The 20,843-nt window shown below is 45.3% G+C and overlaps 2 protein-coding genes across 7 annotated transcripts; one reads left to right on the forward strand and one right to left on the reverse strand.

The window, feature by feature from the left end:
• Positions 1–63: 63 nt before the first annotated feature.
• POLE3 (DNA polymerase epsilon 3, accessory subunit) lies at positions 64–2,701 on the reverse strand. The gene is made up of 4 exons (XM_006061224.4): positions 2,565–2,701; positions 2,379–2,464; positions 1,923–2,041; positions 64–1,638 (listed from the first exon to the last, which is right to left on the reverse strand). The coding sequence occupies exons 1-4, from the start codon at positions 2,628–2,630 to the stop codon at positions 1,466–1,468; spliced, it is 444 nt and encodes a 147-aa protein (XP_006061286.1). The 5' UTR covers positions 2,631–2,701; the 3' UTR covers positions 64–1,465.
• C3H9orf43 (chromosome 3 C9orf43 homolog) lies at positions 2,629–20,606 on the forward strand. Of its 6 annotated transcripts, none has more exons than XM_044940477.2 (14): positions 2,629–2,818; positions 6,867–7,019; positions 7,123–7,270; positions 9,438–9,489; positions 11,123–11,214; positions 13,218–13,284; positions 14,416–14,546; positions 15,223–15,373; positions 15,767–15,827; positions 16,096–16,154; positions 16,392–16,479; positions 18,548–18,627; positions 19,875–19,941; positions 20,156–20,606. In XM_044940477.2, exons 1-14 carry the CDS (start codon positions 2,629–2,631, stop codon positions 20,344–20,346), a joined length of 1,530 nt encoding a protein of 509 aa, XP_044796412.1. In that variant the 3' UTR covers positions 20,347–20,606. The 6 variants fall into 6 exon arrangements, with proteins under 6 accessions (XP_044796412.1, XP_044796413.1, XP_044796415.1 ...); XM_044940478.2 differs by having other exon boundaries at positions 16,392–16,452; XM_025282281.3 differs by having other exon boundaries at positions 2,814–2,945; positions 9,438–9,510.
• Positions 20,607–20,843: the final 237 nt, after the last annotated feature.

Here is a 20,843-nt window from a genome sequence, read left to right on the forward strand (position 1 = left end):
AGTCCGTGGTCCTCCCCCAAAGCACACTTGTATCAACAAGACGGATGATAGAGGAGTCATCACTTTTAACAATAATGTTTTTTATTATACAAAGCATTATAATTTTCTCAATATTCTTCACTCAATTATCAACAAACTTTCCACTGTATTCATTTAACAAATCAACAGTGTCAAACTACACTTCACTACCTTTCAATCTCCAAGCACTCAACTTAAAGAAACCAACAAAAAAGTGCTTGGAGCACCAAATGGAAAGAGAAGAAAACCTGGAAAGGTCAACAGAGATACTTACAAGCAGTTAAAGGGGATGGGTTAGGGGAGGAATTAAATTCCTGAGCACCATCAGATTTCCCTCATGGGTCAAAGAGGTTTACAAAATCAGTTTTAAGACATGAGATTAGAACTAGGGAATCAGAGGAACCCATACTCTGGATACTGCAGGTCATCCAAGTTCCTGGGTTGGCAGAAGTTAAAAAAAGAGGGACAGAGAAAGTGGGAATGGGGAGCAGAGGAGAGGCAGGACAGAGACAGGTGGTGAGAAGCACAGAGGGAGAAAGTTGTGCCTAAAAGAAATAAAGTTCGGAACTTGTCATGAATTGGAAAAACAAAAAGCCATAGTCACAAATCTGGAAGATGGACTACGGGACACGAAAACCTGGAATTTTATACCTTCCAGGAGGGGATGACAAATCCTGAAGCTGTACAGCGGCAGGCAGTGAGGTGTATTTAACACTAAACCATCTGTTTTATAAGAGTAAGACATTGGCAACCTTGCTTAACTAATTCTACTCTGGATTTAAAAACAATATGTGCCTAGAAGGTAGCCTCCCAAGCAGGTTACACGCCTACAGGCAATATAGAAGGGCTCTAGGCCAAGTGGGTCTGTAGAAAACAAAATTCAATTAATGTTACTGTCAAGTGAAGAAACAGCAGGTTTCATTGTTCTCGTCAACCTTTTTAGTAGTTTCCTAAAGCTAAGCCATTCTGATCACTTGAAATAAGCTAGTATTGCCAAATACTGTATAATCAAATAGGTTGACTGTGATCAAACCCCAATTTTTCCTGAGCCTTTACTGCCTCTGTGATTTGGGACACAGTTGGCAGCATGGAAGTTGTTATTACTTTTCTAGGGGGCAGGGAGGGAACTGGGGGTCAACAATTGCCTAACTATATGTGTATGTAAACAAAAGAGATCAAACTGACCAATTAAATTAGCCATTCAGAATCCCTCTTGCCAAAAAGTTATAACCTTGAGACTGATTAAGCAAAACAGGATTCTGCTACTCAGATGCTCTGAGTCTGGGAAGCACTGGCTTTGATGATAATCCTGATGATAATTCAGTTTTTATTTCAATCTTCTCAGGCTCTTCTGCCTAAGACTACTCTGCCCAGCCGGAAAAAGCTTCACACAAACATGTACCAGGTTTTCACGTGATTCCTTCCAAGGGGCATCTCCCCATTCTCCTCAGTTGTCCACTTCCTCCTCTTCATTCTGTTCTTCTTCCTCCAGCCTTTCCTCGTCTTCATCATTGTCCTCATCCCTGCTCTTGTCCTGCTCTTCTGAATCTGTTTTTTTGTCTTTGTCCTTCTTCTTCTGCTCTGAAGCTTCCTTCTTGCCTTTTTGCTCCCTCCTATAAGCTGTAAGGATAAAGAGGAGGTTAGGAAGCAAGGCTGAACCAGACAGACAGCAGCAGCTAACTCAACTGGGTAACTGGAAAAGCTGAGATACAAAAGGAAAAATAATCTGCCCAGCATCACCAAACAGATAATGAGGTGGTGCCTGCCATTTGAATCGCATCCAATACTTGCTACTGGACTTTTTAAAAAAGAAACTCAAGTTGATAAAATCTCAGGGCCTAAATGAGCAGGTCATTTAGGATGAACATCGACTTGGATGTTCAAGAAGACGAAAACGCAGTTACCTTCCAGAGCTTCTTTTAACGGGGTTACGAACCGCTGAAACTCCATCTCCTCCATGGCTGACAGCACATCGCTGGCATTCAGTGTCTTGCGTTTCCCTTTCATCGCAAAGTTGTTGGCACTGAAAGAAGAAAGATTAAGGGCTGTCAGATGCGCTCTTGCCGCGTATGGTGTGGGCGGGAAAAGGAACACCCAAAGGTGGAACAGGAAAGCCTGCATGGATATTTGTGACATGGTAAGTCCCACCCTTCCCTATACAAAAGGGGTAAAGTAATTGTCTTATTTTGTTTCAGAGATTTCAAGATCTAGAACGAGGGCTCGGAACCTCGCTCCATTGAGATAGAACATAATTATCGGGGTTTGCGGAGTCCAGGTTACGAACTCCGAATCAGGTGGCTCTCTTTACGCCTCCTTAGGCTTTAGCCCAGCTAAGCTTCGGCTAAGTCTGCCCGCCTTACCAGGATGTGGCGTACAGCACGAAGACGCTGGCGGCGCGGGAGATGGCGCTCCGGGCCTCCTTGGAGATGTTGACACCGTCCGGGAGCTGTGAGAAAAGCGAGGGTGAGCAAAGCTACCGGCCCAGCACCTGTTTCCCACTGCCCGCTCGTCCGCTCCTGGTCCGGCCGCCAGCTGGAGCTGCTTACCGCCTCCTTGATGATTCTGGTGATGACGGCATTGGGCAGGTTTAAGTCCTCGGGCCTCTCCGCCATGGTCGCGGCCGGGGACCGTGCCTGCGACCTCCTCTTCTGGCCGCCACGGCGTCCGGACTTCCCGCGTCGCCACGGTCTGACCCAGCGAGGCTTCCGTCCCACCCCACGTTGCCTACAACGTGTCCCACAGTGCCCCGCGCGCCAGAGCCGCCTTCCTCCCGCAGCCCCGCCTCCGCCTCCAGTGGCCGGTGCGTCTGAACTTCCCACGCTGCCATGGTTTTGGCCCGAGGGCCTTTCGTCCGGCCTCACAGGCACCTGGCGTCCCTTCCCAGGCTCGTTTCCCTGCTTCACCCCTCCATCACATCTAGAAATTAAGTATGGCTCACTGGGGCTTCCGTTCCTTCCCCATAGTGCTTTGCGCCGCTGCCTGGCGACGGAGCGGCCGGGCGCCTAGCGTGGGAGACGGAGGCGTGGACTGAGCCGGCGGGGCGGGGCTCCTTCGGACGAGAGGCGGGGCTCCTCGCCCACTGCTTAGCTCGTCTGGAGCTGCGACTTCCCGCGGGCCTTGGCGTGCTAATAACTTGGTTTCTGCTTTGGTTTAGAGGAATCGCGGCCATCTGTTGCCGCATTCTCCCACTAATCTTTTTAGCCTTCTCAACTTTGTAATAATGGTATTAAGGATAGCTGTTACCTAAAGTTTTTTAATACAAACTACTTTGCCAGCATGGTGCTAAAGCTGGCAACATCGACACAGGCATGACTAGACCTCTGGGCTCAATTCGGGCTGGTTGGGTAACAAAAGGGCAACACCCAGCCGTTTGTAAGAGTAACGTAACTTTACATAAGCATTCAAAAACAAACCCTGTTACAGTTGTATTTGTTTTTTGTTTCATTGAATTGTTCATCGTGCATCTTTCCTAGTCAAAAATATTTTTCATGGTTTTGCAGTGGCTTTTTAAGTTCTATCATTTTTCTATTACATATGTAGAAATTGTCCTCACGCTCACTGAGCAGAAATTGTTTCTTTTTTTTTCCCTTGAAACTTGCTATTTCAGGTCACTTTTAGTTTTCCTGTGTGTGTTAGAGAGATGAACACAGAGAACTATTTGTCTGTTATAAGAAAAAGAGCAGCAAAAGCGGTGATAAATGGCAACTGAAACTGCTTCATATACAGATGATAGAGTTTGGTGGGGTAAGTCTCCACTTGGATAGAATACACCTGGTTTAAAGATGTTAGGACGTGCTCAGCTCCAGCCAGGTGCTGTGTGGTTGGAATTGGGCTTCTGTGTTGTTAGATATTTTGATCTTTAAGAGGAGCCGGAAATCTGGACATTATATGGACTATTTCCATTTTTAAGTAATGGCTCAAAGTGTAGGCGAAACACAACAAGTCATAGTTCAGTTCAGTTGCTCAGTCGTGTCCGACTCTTTGCGACCCCATGAATCGCAGCATGCCAGGCCTCCCTGTCCATCACCAACTCCCAGAGTTCACTCAGACTCACGTCCATTGAGTCAGTGATGCCATCCAGCCATCTCATCCTCTGTCGTCCCCTTCTCCTCCTGCCCCCAATCCCTCCCAGCATCAGAGTCTTTTCCAATGAGCAACTCTTCGCATGAGGTGGCCAAAGTACTGGAGTTTCAGCTTTAGCATCAGTCCTTCCAAAGAAATCCCAGGGCTGATCACCTTCACAATGGACTGGTTGGATCTCCTTGCAGTCCAAGAGTCTTCTCCAACACCACAGTTCAAAAGCATCAATTCTTCGGCGCTCAGCCTTCTTCACAACTCTTCAGTCCAACTCTCACATCCATACATGACCACAGGAAAAACCATAGCCTTGACTAGATGGACCTTTGTTGGCAAAGTAATGTCTCTGCTTTTCAATATGCTATCTAGGTTAGTCATAACTTTTCTTCCAAAGAGTAAGCGTCTTTTAATTTCATGGCTGCAGTCACCATCTGTAGTGATTTTGGAGTCCCCAAAAATAAAGTCTGACACTATTTCCAGTGTTTCCCCATCTATTTCCCATGAAGTGATGGAACCGGATGCCATGATCTTCATTTTCTGAATGTTGAGCTTTAAGCCAACTTTTTCACTCTCCACTTTCACTTTCATCAAGAGGCTTTTTAGTTCCTCTTCACTTTCTGCCATAAGGGTGGTGTCATCTGCATATCTGAGGTTATTGATATTTCTCCCGACAATCTTGATTCCAGCTTGTGTTTCTTCCAGTCCAGCGTTTCTCATGATGTACTCTGCATATAAGTTAAATAAGCAGGGTGACAATATACAGCCTTGACGTACTCCTTTTCCTATTTGGAACCAGTCTGTTGTTCCATGTCCAGTTCTAACTGTTGCTTCCTGACCTGCATACAAATTTCTCAAGAGGCAGATCAGGTGGTCTGGTATTCCCATCTCTTTCAGAATTTGCTACAGTTTATTGTGATCCGCACAGTCAAAGGCTTTGGCATAGTCAATAAATCAGAAATAGATGTTTTTCTGGAACTCTCTTGCTTTTTCCATGATCCAGCGGATGTTGGCAATTTGATCTCTGGTTCCTCTGCCTTTTCTAAAACCAGCTTGAACATCAGGAAGTTCACGGTTCACGTATTGCTGAAGCCTGGCTTGGAGAATTTTGAGCATTACTTTACTAGGGTGTGAGATGAGTGCAATTGGGCGGTAGTTTGAGCATTCTTTGGCATTGCCTTTCTTTGGGATTGGAATGAAAACTGACCTTTTCCAGTCCTGTGGCCACTGGTCAGGTGCAATTCCAGGCTACTAGTTTGTTGTCTTTGGTTTAAATTATAAGCTGTTTAGAACAGAGGCTTATTTTGTTCATTATTGTTCTCAGTGCTCATAACAGGTCCCCTCACATATTTGATAGTCAAATAATTGTTTTGAGTAAAAGAAAGAAGAAATGGACACTCTCCTTAAAAAAAGTGATTAAGGATCTGGTGGTAGTGATTGCCTAAAACATTTCTAGAGGGAGAAAGATAACATTTATTGAGTACCTGTTATATATCATACATAAAAGTACATTACCTCATTTAATGCTTCTGCAATCCTACTTAGGGATTTCCCTTTTCCTACTTTATATGAGGAAACAGGCTGAGAGAGGTGAATTCACTTGCCAAAGACCATAGAGCCAGTAAATAAAAAGCTAGTGGCTTCTGATCCAACTTCTGAGTCGACTGACTTGCTGTTTCAGCAAACCCATTCATTTCTGGTGGGTACTTTAGCTGCCTGTATGAGAACTGGAGCATATTGAAAAATGGACCATATTGAAAAATGAAGCATCTCTTCTAAAGATTTGAGCCATCTAAAGCACTTCTGTGACTTATCTGTCCTGTGATATGTTACCCACAGGGAATTGGTTCCAGAAGCCCCTGTGTATACAATTATTTGTGGATATTCAGGTCCTATGTACATTGGTTATAATTTGATAAGGCTTTTTGGAGATTGGGGCATCCTCTGCCTAATGGTTAATGAAAGGGGAAAGGAAAGGATGTTAATAATTATTTTGAACTGTTTGCCAGACCTGTTAATATCCATTAACTAATTGTAGTGACCCTGATCAGCCCTGGGATTTCTTTGGAAGGACTGATGCTAAAGCTGAAATTCCAGTACTTTGGCCACCTCATGTGAAGAGTTGACTCATTGGAAAAGACTCTGATGCTGGGAGGGATTGGGGGCAGGAGGAGAAGGGGACGACAGAGGATAAGATGCTGGATGGCATCACTGACTCGATGGACGTGAGTCTGGGTGAACTCTGGGAGTTGGTGATGGACAGGGAGGCCTGGCATGCTGCGATTCACGGGGTCGCAAAGAGTCGGACACGACTGAGCGACTGATCTGATCTGATCTGATCTGTGAAATAGGCTTTTCCTCATTTTGCAGCTAAGGAAACTGAAGCTCAGATTGGTTAAATCTCAGGTCACTCAGCTATTAATTAAATGGCCAATTGGGAGGCCTTCTGAAGTCAGTCTGAATCCAAATTCTTGTCACTCTATTCCATGCTGAGATTTTCATACTTTCATGGTACCCCATTCTTAACTATCCTGTAACCCCTGTTTATCAATATGATTCAATAAAAACATTTTATGCTTTGAGTCCAAATTAATACTTGGACTAGCTAATGTATGTGAAAGTGAAGTCGCTCAGTCATGTCTGACTCTTTGCGACCCCATGGATTGTAGCCTACCACAATCCATGGGGTAGTAATATTCCCTAATTATATGGTGGTGGTTTCTCCAGAGGGCTAGAAAGCTGCAAGACTGGCTTTTGTCCTAAACCATTTGTAGATATGGATTTGCCAGATAAAAGCCAGTGGGATGAAACCACCTGTGACCTGGCTGGCTGTCAGCATCCACAATGCTGGGCAACTATCCGCCGGATTGAGAGGGGCCACCCTCGACTTCTGGACTCCTCCTCCAAATCTTTTCTGGATGCTGAAGGTGAATTAGCCAGCCCTGTCTCCTCCCTTACAAGATCCTTGAATTGTTTCTATTTGGCTCCCTCATGCCATGTTGTATGTTTTCTTCTGGTCTGGTCTTTCAGACAAGCTCCCAGTGCTTACCATTGTAAACATCGCAGATTCCTGCTTCCCGGCCAAGGGAGTTATTTGTCGGCGTCACTTACCAGGATTTACCTTCACAAAGGCTCGCTCACTATTGAGTTCAAAGTTTGACTCCAAGTTTGAAGGCAGGTAAATAATCGTGGAATCTTCCTTAAACGGCTTAATACCTCAAAATTTTGGGTTAACTTTCTTTGCCTATGTACTGAACTTTGAGAAAGCCAGATTAAAAACAAAGCATTAATGAGAAATGCCCTGGAGGCCCAGGGGGTGGAACTTGGCACTTTCACTGCTGTGGCCTGGGGTTCAATCCCTGGTCAGGGAATTAAGATTCCACAAACCACGTGGGAAACCACGTGGGATAGCCAAAAAAACACCCACAAACAACCACCCACCCCAGCACCCCGCGACCCACCACCAAACAAGACAAACAAACCCTTTAGCAGTTCACTTAAAGGAGTAATGAGTAGGCAGTGTGGGAAACAGAAAGTATTCTTGCTTGTCTTGTAGGAGTTGGTTAAACAATAACTCTCCTTTCCCTCCTCCCTCTACTCCCTGGTGATCTCTATTCTGTTTTTCTTTTCGCCTCTATGCATTTGCCTGTTCTAGGTACCTCATGTAAGTGGACTCATACAATATTTGTTCTTTTGTGTTTAGCGTATTTCACCTTAGATAATGTTTTCAAGCTTCATTGATGTTGTCACATAAATGAACCTCATGCCTTTTTAAGGCTGAAAAATGTTCCATTGTATGTCAGTGCCACATTAAAAAAATTATTTATTGATTTATTTGGCTGTGCTAGGTCTTCTTTGCTGGACGAGCTTTTCTCTAGTTGTGACAACTGGGGGCTGCTTTCTAGTTGCAGTATGCGAGCTTCTCATTGCAGTGGTTTTTATTGTTGTGGAGTACGGGCTCTAGGGCGTATGGGCTTCGTTAGCTGTAGCTCCTGGGCCCTAGAGCCCAGGCTCAGTGGTTGTGGTGCATGGGCTTAGTTGCTTCTTGGCATGTGGAATCTTCCTGGATCAGAGATTGAATCTGGTTCTCCTGCATTGGCAAGTGGATTCTTTACCACTGAGCCACCAGGGAAGCCCCACATTTTGTTTATTGGTTTCCCTGGTAGCTCAGATGGTAAAGAATCTACCTGCAGTGAGGGAGACCTGGGATCAATCTTGGGGTTGGGGAGATCCCCTGGAGGAGAATGTGTGTTGGGATCCTTTAATGGACCGGGACCTGGCGGTCTGGAGGCGGCAATAACAAAGTGAAAGAGAGAAAGAGGCTGATACTCCCTGGTTTATGCAGAAAACCAATAAAGTCCTTGACACAGGACTTGCATCTCTCATGAAGGCAAGGGGCGCCCTCTCGAGATGGGGTGAAGGCACAGGGCACCTTCTCGAGAGAGTCTTAGAAGCCTGGCAGGAGAGTGAGCAAGACAGGTCTCTGTGCTCCAAGGAATCAGCCGGAGAGAGAGAGAGAAAGAAAGAAAGAAAGATACAGGGACCCAAGCTCTGATGGAGCAAAGGTGCTTTAATGATTTTTCTGTGTGTGTATATAGGCTATAGTATAAGAAGTTTCTTTCGTCAATGATAAAGATCAGAAAACCAAGCGTATAACAACCGTTACCAAGGGAACAAGGGATTAATAATTGCCACAAGGTCAGAAGACCATCCATATCTCAAGAAAGGGGATCGAGACTAAGCAGTTTTGTCGTGAAGAGCATGTTTACTAAAGGAGACTCAAGCCTGTCTCACACAATGACCCTGGTTCCTGGGAGCAGCATTCTGCTCCGCTTGAAAAGAAACAAAGGACTTGTGAGAAACAGCACGTAGGAATCCTCCTGTTAAACATTCCCTGACAGACGTGGCAGTCCACCCCAGTGTTGTTGCCTGGAGAATCCCCACGGACAGAGGAGCCTGGTGGGCTACAGTCCGTGGGGTCACAGGGCTGGACACAACTGAGCGACTAAGCGCAGCACAGCATGTTTTTTAACATCTCTGTCAAAATTACTGATTAAATTTTTACTGATGGTTATGTAACTGTAGTTGGAGAAAGGCGTAGGCTAGGAATTCAGTTTGATGCAACAAATAGTTATGAAGGTTTTGCAATGTGCAATGTCTAGAAGTTGTTCAAGGAAAAACAAACAAGCAAAACTTAAGAAGATGATAAGACCTGACATTCATTTGGTAGGTATTAAGTCCAAGGTTTTCTGTAGATAAGTAGGAGCTTTTCCTCATAGCACGAATTTTATCATCCCAGTAAGTCTTTTGTGACTCTGTTTCATGTTTGGAAACTCATTTTTTAGGAAGGATTTACCTGACAGAGACTTAATGAACCGTGCTGATAGATCTCCCAAAGTAAGTCACAGATTAAAAAAGGTATTTCCTCAGCATTTTCTCTTTACTACTGGGAATAAAATGTTGCCTTTATTTAACATTGAGGATGACTGTAATCCGAATAATGACGATGATAACTACCTACTACTGAGCCCTTACTATTAGCCCTTACTATTAGTCTAGTAGCCCTTACTACTAGACTCTGTGCTCATGTTTTTACATGTTATACTGTTTCTAGAAATCCCAGACCTAGTGATATTTATTTGTGGCAGTTTTCCATAGTTAAGAATTTTCTATCTCTCCTGTATACAGCGTGTTCAGCTACTGCCATCTCATAATACAGGGAAATTAGAATGCTGGAATGTCAGACCTAAAATGAGCCTCAAGATCGGCTATACTCATGATTTTAAAACTTTTTTAGCTATCACTTATGGTAAGAAATACATTTTACAATAAAATACCATGGGACAGTCTTCACCCTAACTGTAAGTTACACTATACTGTGAAAGTTTCTATCCTTTTCTCTTTCATTTTAAAACAGTATAGGCTGTGATTCACAAAATTTGATTTTGTGACCTATGAATAAGTTACAACTGCAGTTTGAAAACTGTTTCTGTGGTCTGTCTCATTTATCTCACAGTTGAGGAAACAGGCCCAGATAGGAAGTGATTTTTTCAAAAGCACAGCTAGTTAAGAAAAGAGCTATATTTTAAGAAGAAAAAACCCTTCTGCTTGTCTACAGTAGAGATTTGCTATTCTATGCAGTCCTCCTGGACGCCGTTTATTTTTTCCTATGAGATCCTTCACTTTTCAGTGTCACGTGGTGGAGAGTGTAAGAACCGAGGGAGGGTAGATGGGTTTGAATAGATGAGTGAACAAATCACTTACCTCTTTGGCCTCTTCAGAATGAGAGTGTTAGATTAAATTAGTTTTTAAATTAATTGTTAGTCTAGGATAATACATGCATATGGTTCTAAATTCAAAATGCATGTGCCCCAAATATCTCCTCTGTTCCCCCAAGTCGGTCAGTTTCTTTTCATGGGGACAACCTATTTTTAATAGTTTTTTTTCCTGCATGAATCCTGCTAGGGGTACAGACTAGATGATTTATAAACTTTCCTTATTAATCTAGTGTCCTAAATAGCAAAATATGAAAAAAAAATTATGACTTTAACTTTTATGTAGATGCTTGTAATTGTAGACAGGCTATAAAAGAGAAAAACTTGCTTCTGCTTCTTTCGGTTCTCTCCCTGCTCCCAGATTGTGTTGTTTTATCTGCAGGGGATCTTCGTTTTTGGAGTGCAGTGGGCAGAATAAGTAGTGTTCCCTTGGGTAAGCCCCAAGGTGTCCTTCTATGAGGTGGGGTTGGGAGTTGCTAAATGCCGCCCTAATGTCACAGGGAGGCTGGTGAGACCATTCACTCATCAGTGCTCACTCTTGCAGAGTACCTTTCCTGATAGCTTGGTTTCTCGAAGGAATATTATGAAGCTATTTTTGGGATAAGAAATGTTCATTTTATTCTATTTTTTTTTAATCATCTTCTGAACCACCATACCTTTTTGGTTAGCATGATGATTCATTCCTTAGCCTGGTACTGAATACCATCAGGAGTGGTACCTTTAAGCCATACATAGGTTTTATATTTTTCTCTTAGCTATCAGTGCTGAATTTGAATGAGACAAAGCTTCCTTGTCCTCAAGATGTAGGAAATATGGATGTCATCTGGATCCCAGAGAAGCATGTGAGGTGAGTATCATGTTGAGAACTTGGGAGTCTTCAACTCTTGTGTTCTACAAATGCCTACTGTCTTCTGCCAGCCTTCTCTCTGTGAACTCCTTTTTAGCTACCTATTTGCATGAAGGAGGAGGTCAAGCAGAGCAGAAGGCCATGGCCTCTTGCATTTACCTCTTGAAGTGATGTGAAAGTTGCTCATTCATGTCCGACTCTTTGTGACCCCATGGACTGTAGAGTCCATGGAACTCTCCAGGCCAGAATACTGGAGTGGGTAGCCTTTCCCTTCTCGAGGGGATCTTCCCAACCCGGGGATAGAACCCAGGTCTCCCACATTGCAGGCAGATTCTTTACCAGCTGAACTATAAGGGAAGCCCAGGAATACTGGAGTGGGTGGCCTATCCCTTCTCCAGCGGCTCTTCCTGACCCAGGAATTGAACCAGGGTCTCCTGCATTAGGGTTAGGGTTAGGGTTGCATTGCAGGTGGATTCTTTACCAACTGAGCTACCAGGGAAGCCCTAAATGCTGCCCTGGAATTCTTGTTAGTGCACTCTGAGATTCATGCTTTGGACTTTTCTACATCAAATTCTGCTGCTGCTGCTGCTAAGTCACTTCAGTCATGTCCAACTCTGTGCGACCCCATAGATGGCAGCCCACCAGGCTCCCCTGTCCCTGGGATTCTCCAGGCAAGAACACTAGAGTGGGTTGCCATTTCCTTCTCCAGTGCATGAAAGTGAAAAGTGAAAGGGAAGTCACTCAGTCGTGTCCAACCCTCAGCGACCCCATGGGCTGCAGCCTTCCAGGCTCCTCCATCCATGGGATTTTCCAGGCTACTTGTCTGTAAATAGCATACAAGATAGGGCCCAATGTATTTGTGAGGTTTATTAAGAAACAGATGCCTTCTATCAGTTTTTATTGTTAGTCATCAGCAACTAGTAAAAGTTTTCAGTGAAGCACCCAAATCTTTGGTCTCAAGCCTAAGGACTAGAGCATTGATACAAAATGAATAGCATATAGAATTTGTGTACAAAGCAGCTATGATAAAGATCACTTGGTGAAGGTCCAAAGATTTGCTAATGTTGACAATCGTTGGAAGAACCGGATTTTTCTTTCATGACTGCTGAGGCTCTCAGATTCTTTTAGAGTGACTGTTTAGACATGTTGTTCAAGTCGCTAACTCATGTCTGACTCTTTGCAACCCCATGGACTGTAGGCCTCCATGGAATTTTCCAGGCAAGAACACTGGAGTGGGTTGCCATCTTCAGTTTAGAGATGATGAGACTTTATTTTCTTTTAAAAACATCCTGTGAATGCTTTTATAGGTATGTATGTGTGTATTGTGTGTATGTGTGTGTGTGTGAATATATATGGCGTAAACAAAAAACCTCTAAGGGTTTCTTTCCTTTCATATAAAAGAAGCCCAGAGTTAGGTGGTCCATGGCTTGTATCTCAGCTCCATGAGGTAATCAGACACCAGAACACCTTCTGTTAATAGCTTTTTGGGCCATGGCTCCCACCTTCTGAGGTGCTTCATGGGGGTTTCAAAGTCTAAGTTGACTGATAGAGTTTAAGTCATCATATCTGTATTCCAGGTAAGAAGGAGAAGGAAGATGACAGAGCAAAAAATATTTGAGCACCTCTGGGCTAAGCAGTGGAATTCAGTCAAGAACTAAATACTTTGTCCCAATCCTCATGGAGTCTTATGGTGGTGGTAGGATTCAGACATTATAAACATCCCTGCACCTAAGTATATAATTACTAATTTGGATTAATACTATAAAAGTAAATAACTGAATTGTTTGAGAGAATGGAGGGGAGCCTAATTTAGATGTGAGGGCAAGATGAGGGGGGTTTCTTGTTTTTAGCAGCCTCTGAACTGCAGGTACCTTTGAGTTCCTAACCAGCCATCTGTGAGTACTGAATGGAGGATAGAAATCTTCATGGTCATCATTCATAAATATGCTTTATGCTTCTGCTTAAGATGTCTGGGAATAAGTTGTGGTTATTCTTATTTCAAGCCCAGCTGAGGAGAAGCATATTATTTGCAGCCAGGATGGGAATATGAACAGAAAGAAATCTCCAGGGGTAAGTTTAAAGTGGCCAAACCTTCCTGATCTTCGTCTGTAAGAGTTTATTTTTGTTTGCCCCCTTCTCGCATTCTCTCTTTAAATGAAAACATCTGCAAAATAAAACCCATCTTAAGGAAGGCGTGTAATAACCAAACCATTTTCTGTGCAGAGAAATGAAGAACTAGGTCTTTTCCCTACCTCCTCCCTGTAGGAAGGTAAAAGAACACCTTGAAGAGAAGTTAGGAGCAACTGCTGGGCATTCAGAGGGAATTTTAGGTTGATTAGAAACTAATTTTCAGTGTGATGAAAGTGAAAAGTGAAGTCACTCAGTCGTGTCCAACTCTTTGCTATTCCATGGACTGTAGCCCACCAGGCTCCTCTGTCCATGGGATTTTCCAGGAAGAATACTGGAGTGGGTTGTCATTTCCTTCTCCAAGAGATCTTCCCAACCCAGGGATCAAACCCAGGTCTCCTGCATTGCAGGCAGATGCTTTAACCTCTGCACCATCAGGGAAGCCCTGGTGTGATGGGAATAGAATTTCAACAGACTAGAAGTTACAGTGGACCCGTGCTTCTTTTTTTTTGGTGGTTGGTTGGTTTAGTCACTAAATCGTGTCTGACTCTTTGTGACCTCATGGACTGTTAGCTTGCTGGGCTCCTCTGCCCATGGAATTTCCCAGGCAAGAATACTAGAGTGGGTTGCCATTTCCTTCTCCAGGGACCTGTGCTTCTAATGCTACTTCTACCAATTATTGGGTAAATGTAGCCTTGGATAAGTCACAAAGCTGGAAGTTTGCTACATCCAGGAGAAGAGTATCTTGGCCCATTTTGTTCGTTGCTGAATTCCTAGCCCTAGCCCTCTGCCTGGCACATAGTTGGCCAATAAATATTTGTTCGGAGCCTTTTGGAGGAAATAATGAAACAAGTCCATCAATCCCTGTGTGATCTGATTTCAACAATATGGTTGAAGAGCCAGATTGGTAAAGATGTGGCAGGTTGTAGTGTAGAGGGGGCAAGGACGCTGGAGTAGGTCTGGAAACAAGGAGTCTCCCATGCCAGCGTGGTGTTGGGAGGCTGGAGTGGTGGTGGGACAATGTGGCATCGAAGAGAGTGCTGCAGGGAGTTCTTTCTATTGTTCCTCTTCCAGAAACACAAGTTGGAACTTCCAGGGATAATTATACCGCCTCCCACCCCAGCACACTTGTATGAGCAACTAAGTTCAGAATCCTTACCTTTATGGAACCAATTTGACATGTTGCCTCAGGATCTACTGAAGGAGTGAGTGTCCTGTAAGCTGTGGGAGAACCAGAGCATCCTCTTTTCTCTAGAAGCTAAGAAAGGTCTAAGCAGTGTGCTCTTTCTGGGGAGGGAAGAAAACCATCCCCCTACTTGGTCCCTGAATTTGTGGACTTACGCATATGCAATGATGACGATAATCACCACCATTTAAGTACTTACCACCTGCCAGGCCCTGTGCTTAATAATTAGCACACTACCTATATTCTGTCATTTAAACCTTCACTGGGGGGTAGACACACTGTTCTTTTTATAGGTGAGTTATGGGTTAAGTGGAAGACAGAATGGATATGTGGTTTGGAGCAAGACCACCTTTGAATTTTGTATTGAAATTGTTTGCCTTCGTGAATTTCCGCAATTTATTTAGCCTTATTAATCTTCATTTTCCTCATTTGCAAAATGAAGATCATAAACCTGCCCTTGGGGTGTGGTAAGGATTCAGTGGTGTAAAGCACATGAGCCCGACATATAGTAAACTTAATCCACTCAGCCATTATGGCCATAGTTGCATCTGGAAGCCGTTACTGAATGAGCATCTGTTGGTACATGCCTTTTAAGGCCCAGGGTGGACATGTCTGCAAATATAGGGCCCTTTTCTTCTCTTTCTCCCCAGCCAAGGAAAGCTATTGCTGACTGTCTCTGTGTCTGTCCCCTTCAGCCTCTTGCTGGATAAAGGGAAAACCATACTTTATCCAGAGATGCGGACACAGTTGGCCATGATGAAAAAGAAACCTCCCTTGGAAAAGAGCCGACCCAACAGTGCCATTTCTGCTAAGATGTATCTATCTGTACACCGTCTCACCCTACAAGTAAGAGCTAGAGACCCTCAGAGGAAGATGTCTGGGTGCAAGTCCAAACTCACCTGCCCTCAAGTCTGGAGGACTTAGCTTTCAAATTTCTTTCTCTTCTATTCTTCCACTCTGGATCCAGGTGCCACAGAAGGACTGGGCTGTGTGTGGGTGAAAGTGGATGTACAGGGAGAGGTTGGAGGAGAGCAGCATTCTCTATTTCTTCTGCACTTGGCTTCCCACACCTTTCCCCTCTCCCGAGCTCCTGGTATAATGTTGCACACACTGGGCTTCTCAAAAAAGTGCTCACTGACTCGACGGATAAAGGCATTTGGGGATACATTTTGGGAAAGAGAAAGACCTACAGTAGAGCTTTTTTTCTTTTCTCTTCTTCTTCCTTTTTTTTTGCTCTAGAAACCAGCATTGCGATATCCTGAACATTTGAAGAAACACTATTCTAACCTGAAAACGGATGGTAGGTTTTCTGATGCTGCTAGGTCTCCAGGTACCATCCCCCCCTGCCCACATTTCTTACATTTGATCTTGGTCCCAACTCAGTGACGTTTGCAGCCACAATCATACAGGGTCACTTGTAGACCTGAGGAGACTGCAGTTTCAAAAAGCACCCCCTCCCAGCTTGGTCCTGACCAGCGGGGAGAGAGCCTCACTACACAGCAGGCGGCCCAGGGGGAGGGCGGGAGCTGTCCGGGAGAAGAGGGCTGAGCTGGCTGTCTGGTCACCAGGTCATAGGAAGCAGCAGCGGCAGCAACAGAGGAAGGCGAAGACAGCCACTAGGAAACAGGTAGAGTGACAGCGAAGGGACGCTTGGGATGCTTGGACGCTTCCACTTGGGGTTGGAGCAAGTGGGTGCAGCCTGGAACAGGAAGGGGTTATACAAGGGATGGGATTCTCCCTGGTTGCTGGTTGTAGATACAAAGTTCCTGTGTGGTTATACTAACAGCCTTCTTTTCAACCCTTTTGGAAAAGATTTCTTCACTTTCAAAAGTCCTAATTCACCTCCTCCTCATGTGGGTTTCAGGAGGCTAAAAGGAGATGCAAGAGTGAACCAGGGAGCCACAACACCTCGCACAAACATTCAGGTGCCATGGTTTGTGACCCACGCTGTGGTAAGGAGAATATATGGGTTTGGGAATGACAGAATCCCAGGACCTAGCTGAGGACAGGAGAAGCTGAACACATTTGGCATTTGAGGATCCATGTTTGTCAGGCACTTGAATGCTCCTTGGAATGCTTTGGTTTGGCTGGTCTACCATGTACCAGCCTTCCTTCAAATATTTGCTCAGCAAGTGAGCTGGGCCAGATGTCTGCTTCACATGGGGATTTGAGAGATGGCCATGAGCATGAGTCAGAATCACTTACTCCTCAGGTCCTACTTTAGAAAAGGAAGCGGTTTGGGGATGAAGAGTTAGCCCGGGTTATTGAAGAGAAGAGCCTCAAGGGCCCACTGGCCCGTGAGACAGGAAAGAGCCAGGGCCCCTCACGAGAGCCCCAGGAGAGTTCTAAGGAAGCAGAGTCAGCCACTTCTCAGCCACAGGTTGAAGTCTCAGGGGTCTTTCACGGTCCAGCCCTGTCCAGGAGGCAGGGGGCTAGTTCTTGACCGGCGGTCCCTTTCCTCTAGTGTTCATGCCAGGGATAAGAGACTCCCCCTTTTGGAGTTCTTATCATGTCTGAGCTGAAGGATATACTTACCTCGGTCCCTCTGACGTTTCTCAGTTTGAGTGCAGAATGAGAAGCAAGGAGAAAGAATCCCCCTAAACCGCGGCAGATTCTTCTGCCCTAAATAGACTGGACATCGTTGTCTGTGATGAGGAACTAACTGTTTAATCGTCAGAATTCACCCTCCAACCGTGGGGCACTGGGAAAGTGAGGGTGAGGTGTTTCCTGAGAAGGATGCTTTTCTTGGTTTATCTCCCAACTCATCCTGCTCTCTGATACTAAAAGTGTCTTCTAACCTGGAGATCGAAGAAGCCTCCTGACCTTCACATGGGAGGTAGACAGCACTGGGGCTGTGGCCCAGCGCGGAGGCACCTGCTCAAGGTTAGCCCGGCATCCAGGCTGTTGACAGCTCCCCTGAGTTTCATTCTGGTGCCTTGTTCCTCTTCCTGGTGCCTCCAGTAGGAGCAGCTTTGCTTGGGTGGGGCTTTTGAATTATGTTGTTAGACCAGTGGCTTGTCCTCTCTGAGTTGAGAAAGGCCTCGTGGAAGAGGTGATTTTTGCACTGGATCCTGGATATTTGTGAGAGTTTCCCGGATACGGAAGAGAATTCCTGGACCAGGGATGGGTTGGGTGAACGTGTCTTGGAGGAGCGTGGCTGCAGGGAGCACTGAGCAGTCTGCTGTGGCTGTGGGGTTGGGTATTTAAGGGAGAGAGGTGGATCAGGCTGATGACATGGCCTGCTGAGATGTTTGATCTTTATCCTCAGTGGTGGGCAGTGGTGATCTGCCTTGACGGCACCCGGAGATCAACTGAGGAGCTTTCAAAACCGTAACACCCGTGTTGCACCCTAGACCTATTAAAATCACACTCTATGGTGTTGGGTCCAGGCCTGGGTGGTTTTCAGAATGCCCCAGCGTGTAACTAAGGTGTGAATCAGTGCTGATAGGGAGCCAGCACAACTGTGGAGCAAGGGACTTCCTTGTTTGCCTGTCCCTTTTAGCCTCATACCGCTGGTGGTAGCTTGGAAGAATTGCTCATTTAAAGGAAGAGAAACAGAAGGGAAAGAACTAGTGCATTTTGTGACTAGTTGGGGGAAAGATCTGACACAAAAGAGTCATAGATCTAGAAATTGGGGGGTGGGAGGATGTTCATTTTCATAAGTCAATAGAGGTAACTTAGGGATGGCACAAGAAAGTAAGAACAGGATTCATAAACTGAACAGATAGACCTAGGAGTCCTTCTGCTACACTGACATACAGGTGCTTGCCCCTTAGGTTTCTCTGAGGAATCCTGGATCTTTTAACACACAGTTTACCTTACTCACTAATTCTATGATAGATGTGGTCACAGTCCCAGGCGAACATGAATCACGAATAGAACTTAAGAAGGCCTCATTCCCTTTGACCTGCCTCTAAGGTCCTGGCTGGGGAGTCACCTGTAGACTAGGGGTCAACTAGAAGCCCAGCAATGGGATGTGGAATACCAATAAGAGACTTGAATTGATCTTGTGGTCGCTAGGTCACAAAACTCTACGAGGTCAGGAAAGCAACAAAAAGCAGCAGCAGCAGATGAAGACAGAAGGCCCCACCTTGAAACAGGTGAGAGTGTATGAGGTACATCCTGCTAGGGCCCTATTTCAGTTGGCTATGGTGTGCATGCTGACACTTTGGTCGTGTCCGACTCCGTGACGCTGTGGATTGTAGCCTGCCAGGCTCCTCTGTCCATGGGGATTCTCCAGGCAACAATACTAGAGTGGGTTGCCATGCCTTGCTCCAGGGGATCTTCCCGACGCAGACAGGGATTGAATCCACGTCTCTTAGGCCTCCTGCAGTGGCAGGAAGGTTCTTTGCCGCTAGTGCCACCCGGGAAGCCCTTAGTTGTCTACTATTGTATAACAAACCACCCAAAGTGGGACCACAGTGGTTTGTTATTTCTCATGATTCTGTGGGTTGATTGGATAATTTTCTGGTCTTGCCTAAGGTCACTCATGCAGCTGCATTCAGCTGGAGGCTGGGCTGGGGCTTTGGCCAAATTGTCTTTAGTTCTCTTTTATGAGGCCTCTCCACGTGTCTAGTCTGGGCTTCTTGACAGCCAAGAAGTAATCTCAGGAAGGCACTTTCCTAGGGATGGGCCTGGAACTGGAACCATGTCACTTCTGCCACATTTTATTTGTTAAAAAAAAAAAATCGCAAGTCCAGTTCAGATTCGAGAGGAGAGGAAATTGACTCTGTCTCATGATGATCACTTTTCACTTTCAAGCATTGGAGAAGGAAATGGCAACCCACTCCAGTGTTCTTGCCTGGAGAATCCCTGGGACGGCGGAGCCTGGTGGGCTGCCATCTATGGGGTCGCACAGAGTCGGACACGACTGAAGCGACTTAGCAGCAGCAGCAGCAGCAGCAGCATAATGGTAAGAACAGCATGCGCTTATAGGAATGGGAAGAACTGCTGGCAGCTGCCCAGGTTTGATACCTGGGTTGGAAATATCCCTTGGAGGATCCCACTCTAGTATTCCTGCCTGGAGAATCCTATGGACAGAGAAGCCTGGTGGGCTACAGTCCATGGGATTGCAAACAGTGGGACATGACTGGGTGACTAATACATACACACGCCTTTGGAGGCAGTTTACCCTTAGTTAACTGCTGGGACTGGGGAAAACTGCATTCTGGCTTCATGTGGTCAGCCTGCAGGGCAAAAGAACCCATGACACAGCTTCTCTCTTCAGTGTCAGATGGTGGCATTTTGTCCTGTCTTAGACGTTAATTTCTCCAAGGAAAGCATCATTTAGAAAAACCCTTTGTTTCCTAAATTCTGACTCAAGTTTCTTTACACTTTTGAATTTCAGGATTCCACAGAGAGACCACAGACAAACGTTGCTAAGAAATCCCTGGACTCCTCCCGCAGTAAGAAGAGTAAGAGCCTAGGGTGGAGGAACCTTAGAAAGTGTCTTGAGGACAGGGGGAGCAGAACCCTGTTGATCAGGATGGTTCACTTCCCTGGAGGGCACAACCCTCACACCTCAGAAGAGTCCTCCAGGCTCCCCAGCCCTTCCTTTTCTGTCTTCCATTTTTCATAGTTAATTGGGAGAAGGCTACAGGTGCAGTTGATGGCTGGGTCTTTTTTTAGGTCCCGAATTATCCCAAATAGAATACACTAAGAAGGACATCAAGACTCAGATGGAGATTTTGCTGGAAGACCAAATGAGGTCCCCAAAGAGTGCTTCTAGCATTAGCTGGAACCCGGAGCTCAAACTGCTGAGGATTCTTCAGGCCACAGATGAAGAGGACGAGGAGACCCACCCCTCGGGCACAGAGTGAAGTGTCCGAGGTGTAGGCGGAAGGATGCTCGGGCTCCCAAGCACAGCGGCCTTGGACATGAGGGCAGGAAGGAGCGAGGACTTCGACTCCCTGGAGCCCTTGCCAGGGTCTGACCTTAGGGATTCTGTTTTCTTCATTTGCTTCTACTTGCTTCTGAAATAAATGAGAGAGAGAAAAAGCCCTTTCTAACTTAGATTGTTTCTGTCCCTTTAGGGCCCAGGGTAATTTTAATGATTAAACACAGCCGCTGCTTATCAATAGACACGTTTCTCTGTTTCTGGGTCACTTTTATCTCCTCGCTGAAACGCTGAAAGGTTTCTAGTTATAGGAAGATGAATTTGGGCTGTGGAAACCCCTAACGTGCTGCTTTTCCTTTTATTCTCTGGAAATTGTTTGTCTTGAGGATAACATCTGCATCTGTCAAATAACATTCATTGTTACGTGTCATATTCCTATTCATATGGTAGGGGACTTGGACTGACATAAAAGAGTCCAAG

The sequence above is a fragment of the Bubalus bubalis genome, chromosome 3 (genome assembly GCF_019923935.1).
Source record: "Bubalus bubalis isolate 160015118507 breed Murrah chromosome 3, NDDB_SH_1, whole genome shotgun sequence".
NCBI lineage: Eukaryota > Metazoa > Chordata > Mammalia > Artiodactyla > Bovidae > Bubalus > Bubalus bubalis.

Excerpts from the sequence above, each read along its gene's own strand:
- C3H9orf43 (XM_044940477.2), top strand. The coding sequence starts at position 2,629 with ATGGTCGCGGCCGGGGACCGTGCCTGCGACCTCCTCTTCTGGCCGCCA. Across the intron at positions 7,020-7,122 it reads ATCTTTTCTGGATGCTGAAG|ACAAGCTCCCAGTGCTTACC; the intron begins GTGAATTAGCCA and ends CTGGTCTTTCAG. Across the intron at positions 16,155-16,391 it reads AGACAGCCACTAGGAAACAG|GAGGCTAAAAGGAGATGCAA; the intron begins GTAGAGTGACAG and ends TGTGGGTTTCAG.
- POLE3 (XM_006061224.4), bottom strand. The coding sequence starts at position 2,630 with ATGGCGGAGAGGCCCGAGGACTTAAACCTGCCCAATGCCGTCATCACC. Across the intron at positions 2,042-2,378 it reads GTGCTGTACGCCACATCCTG|TGCCAACAACTTTGCGATGA; the intron begins GTAAGGCGGGCA and ends TTCTTCTTTCAG. Across the intron at positions 1,639-1,922 it reads GTTAAAAGAAGCTCTGGAAG|CTTATAGGAGGGAGCAAAAA; the intron begins GTAACTGCGTTT and ends TTATCCTTACAG.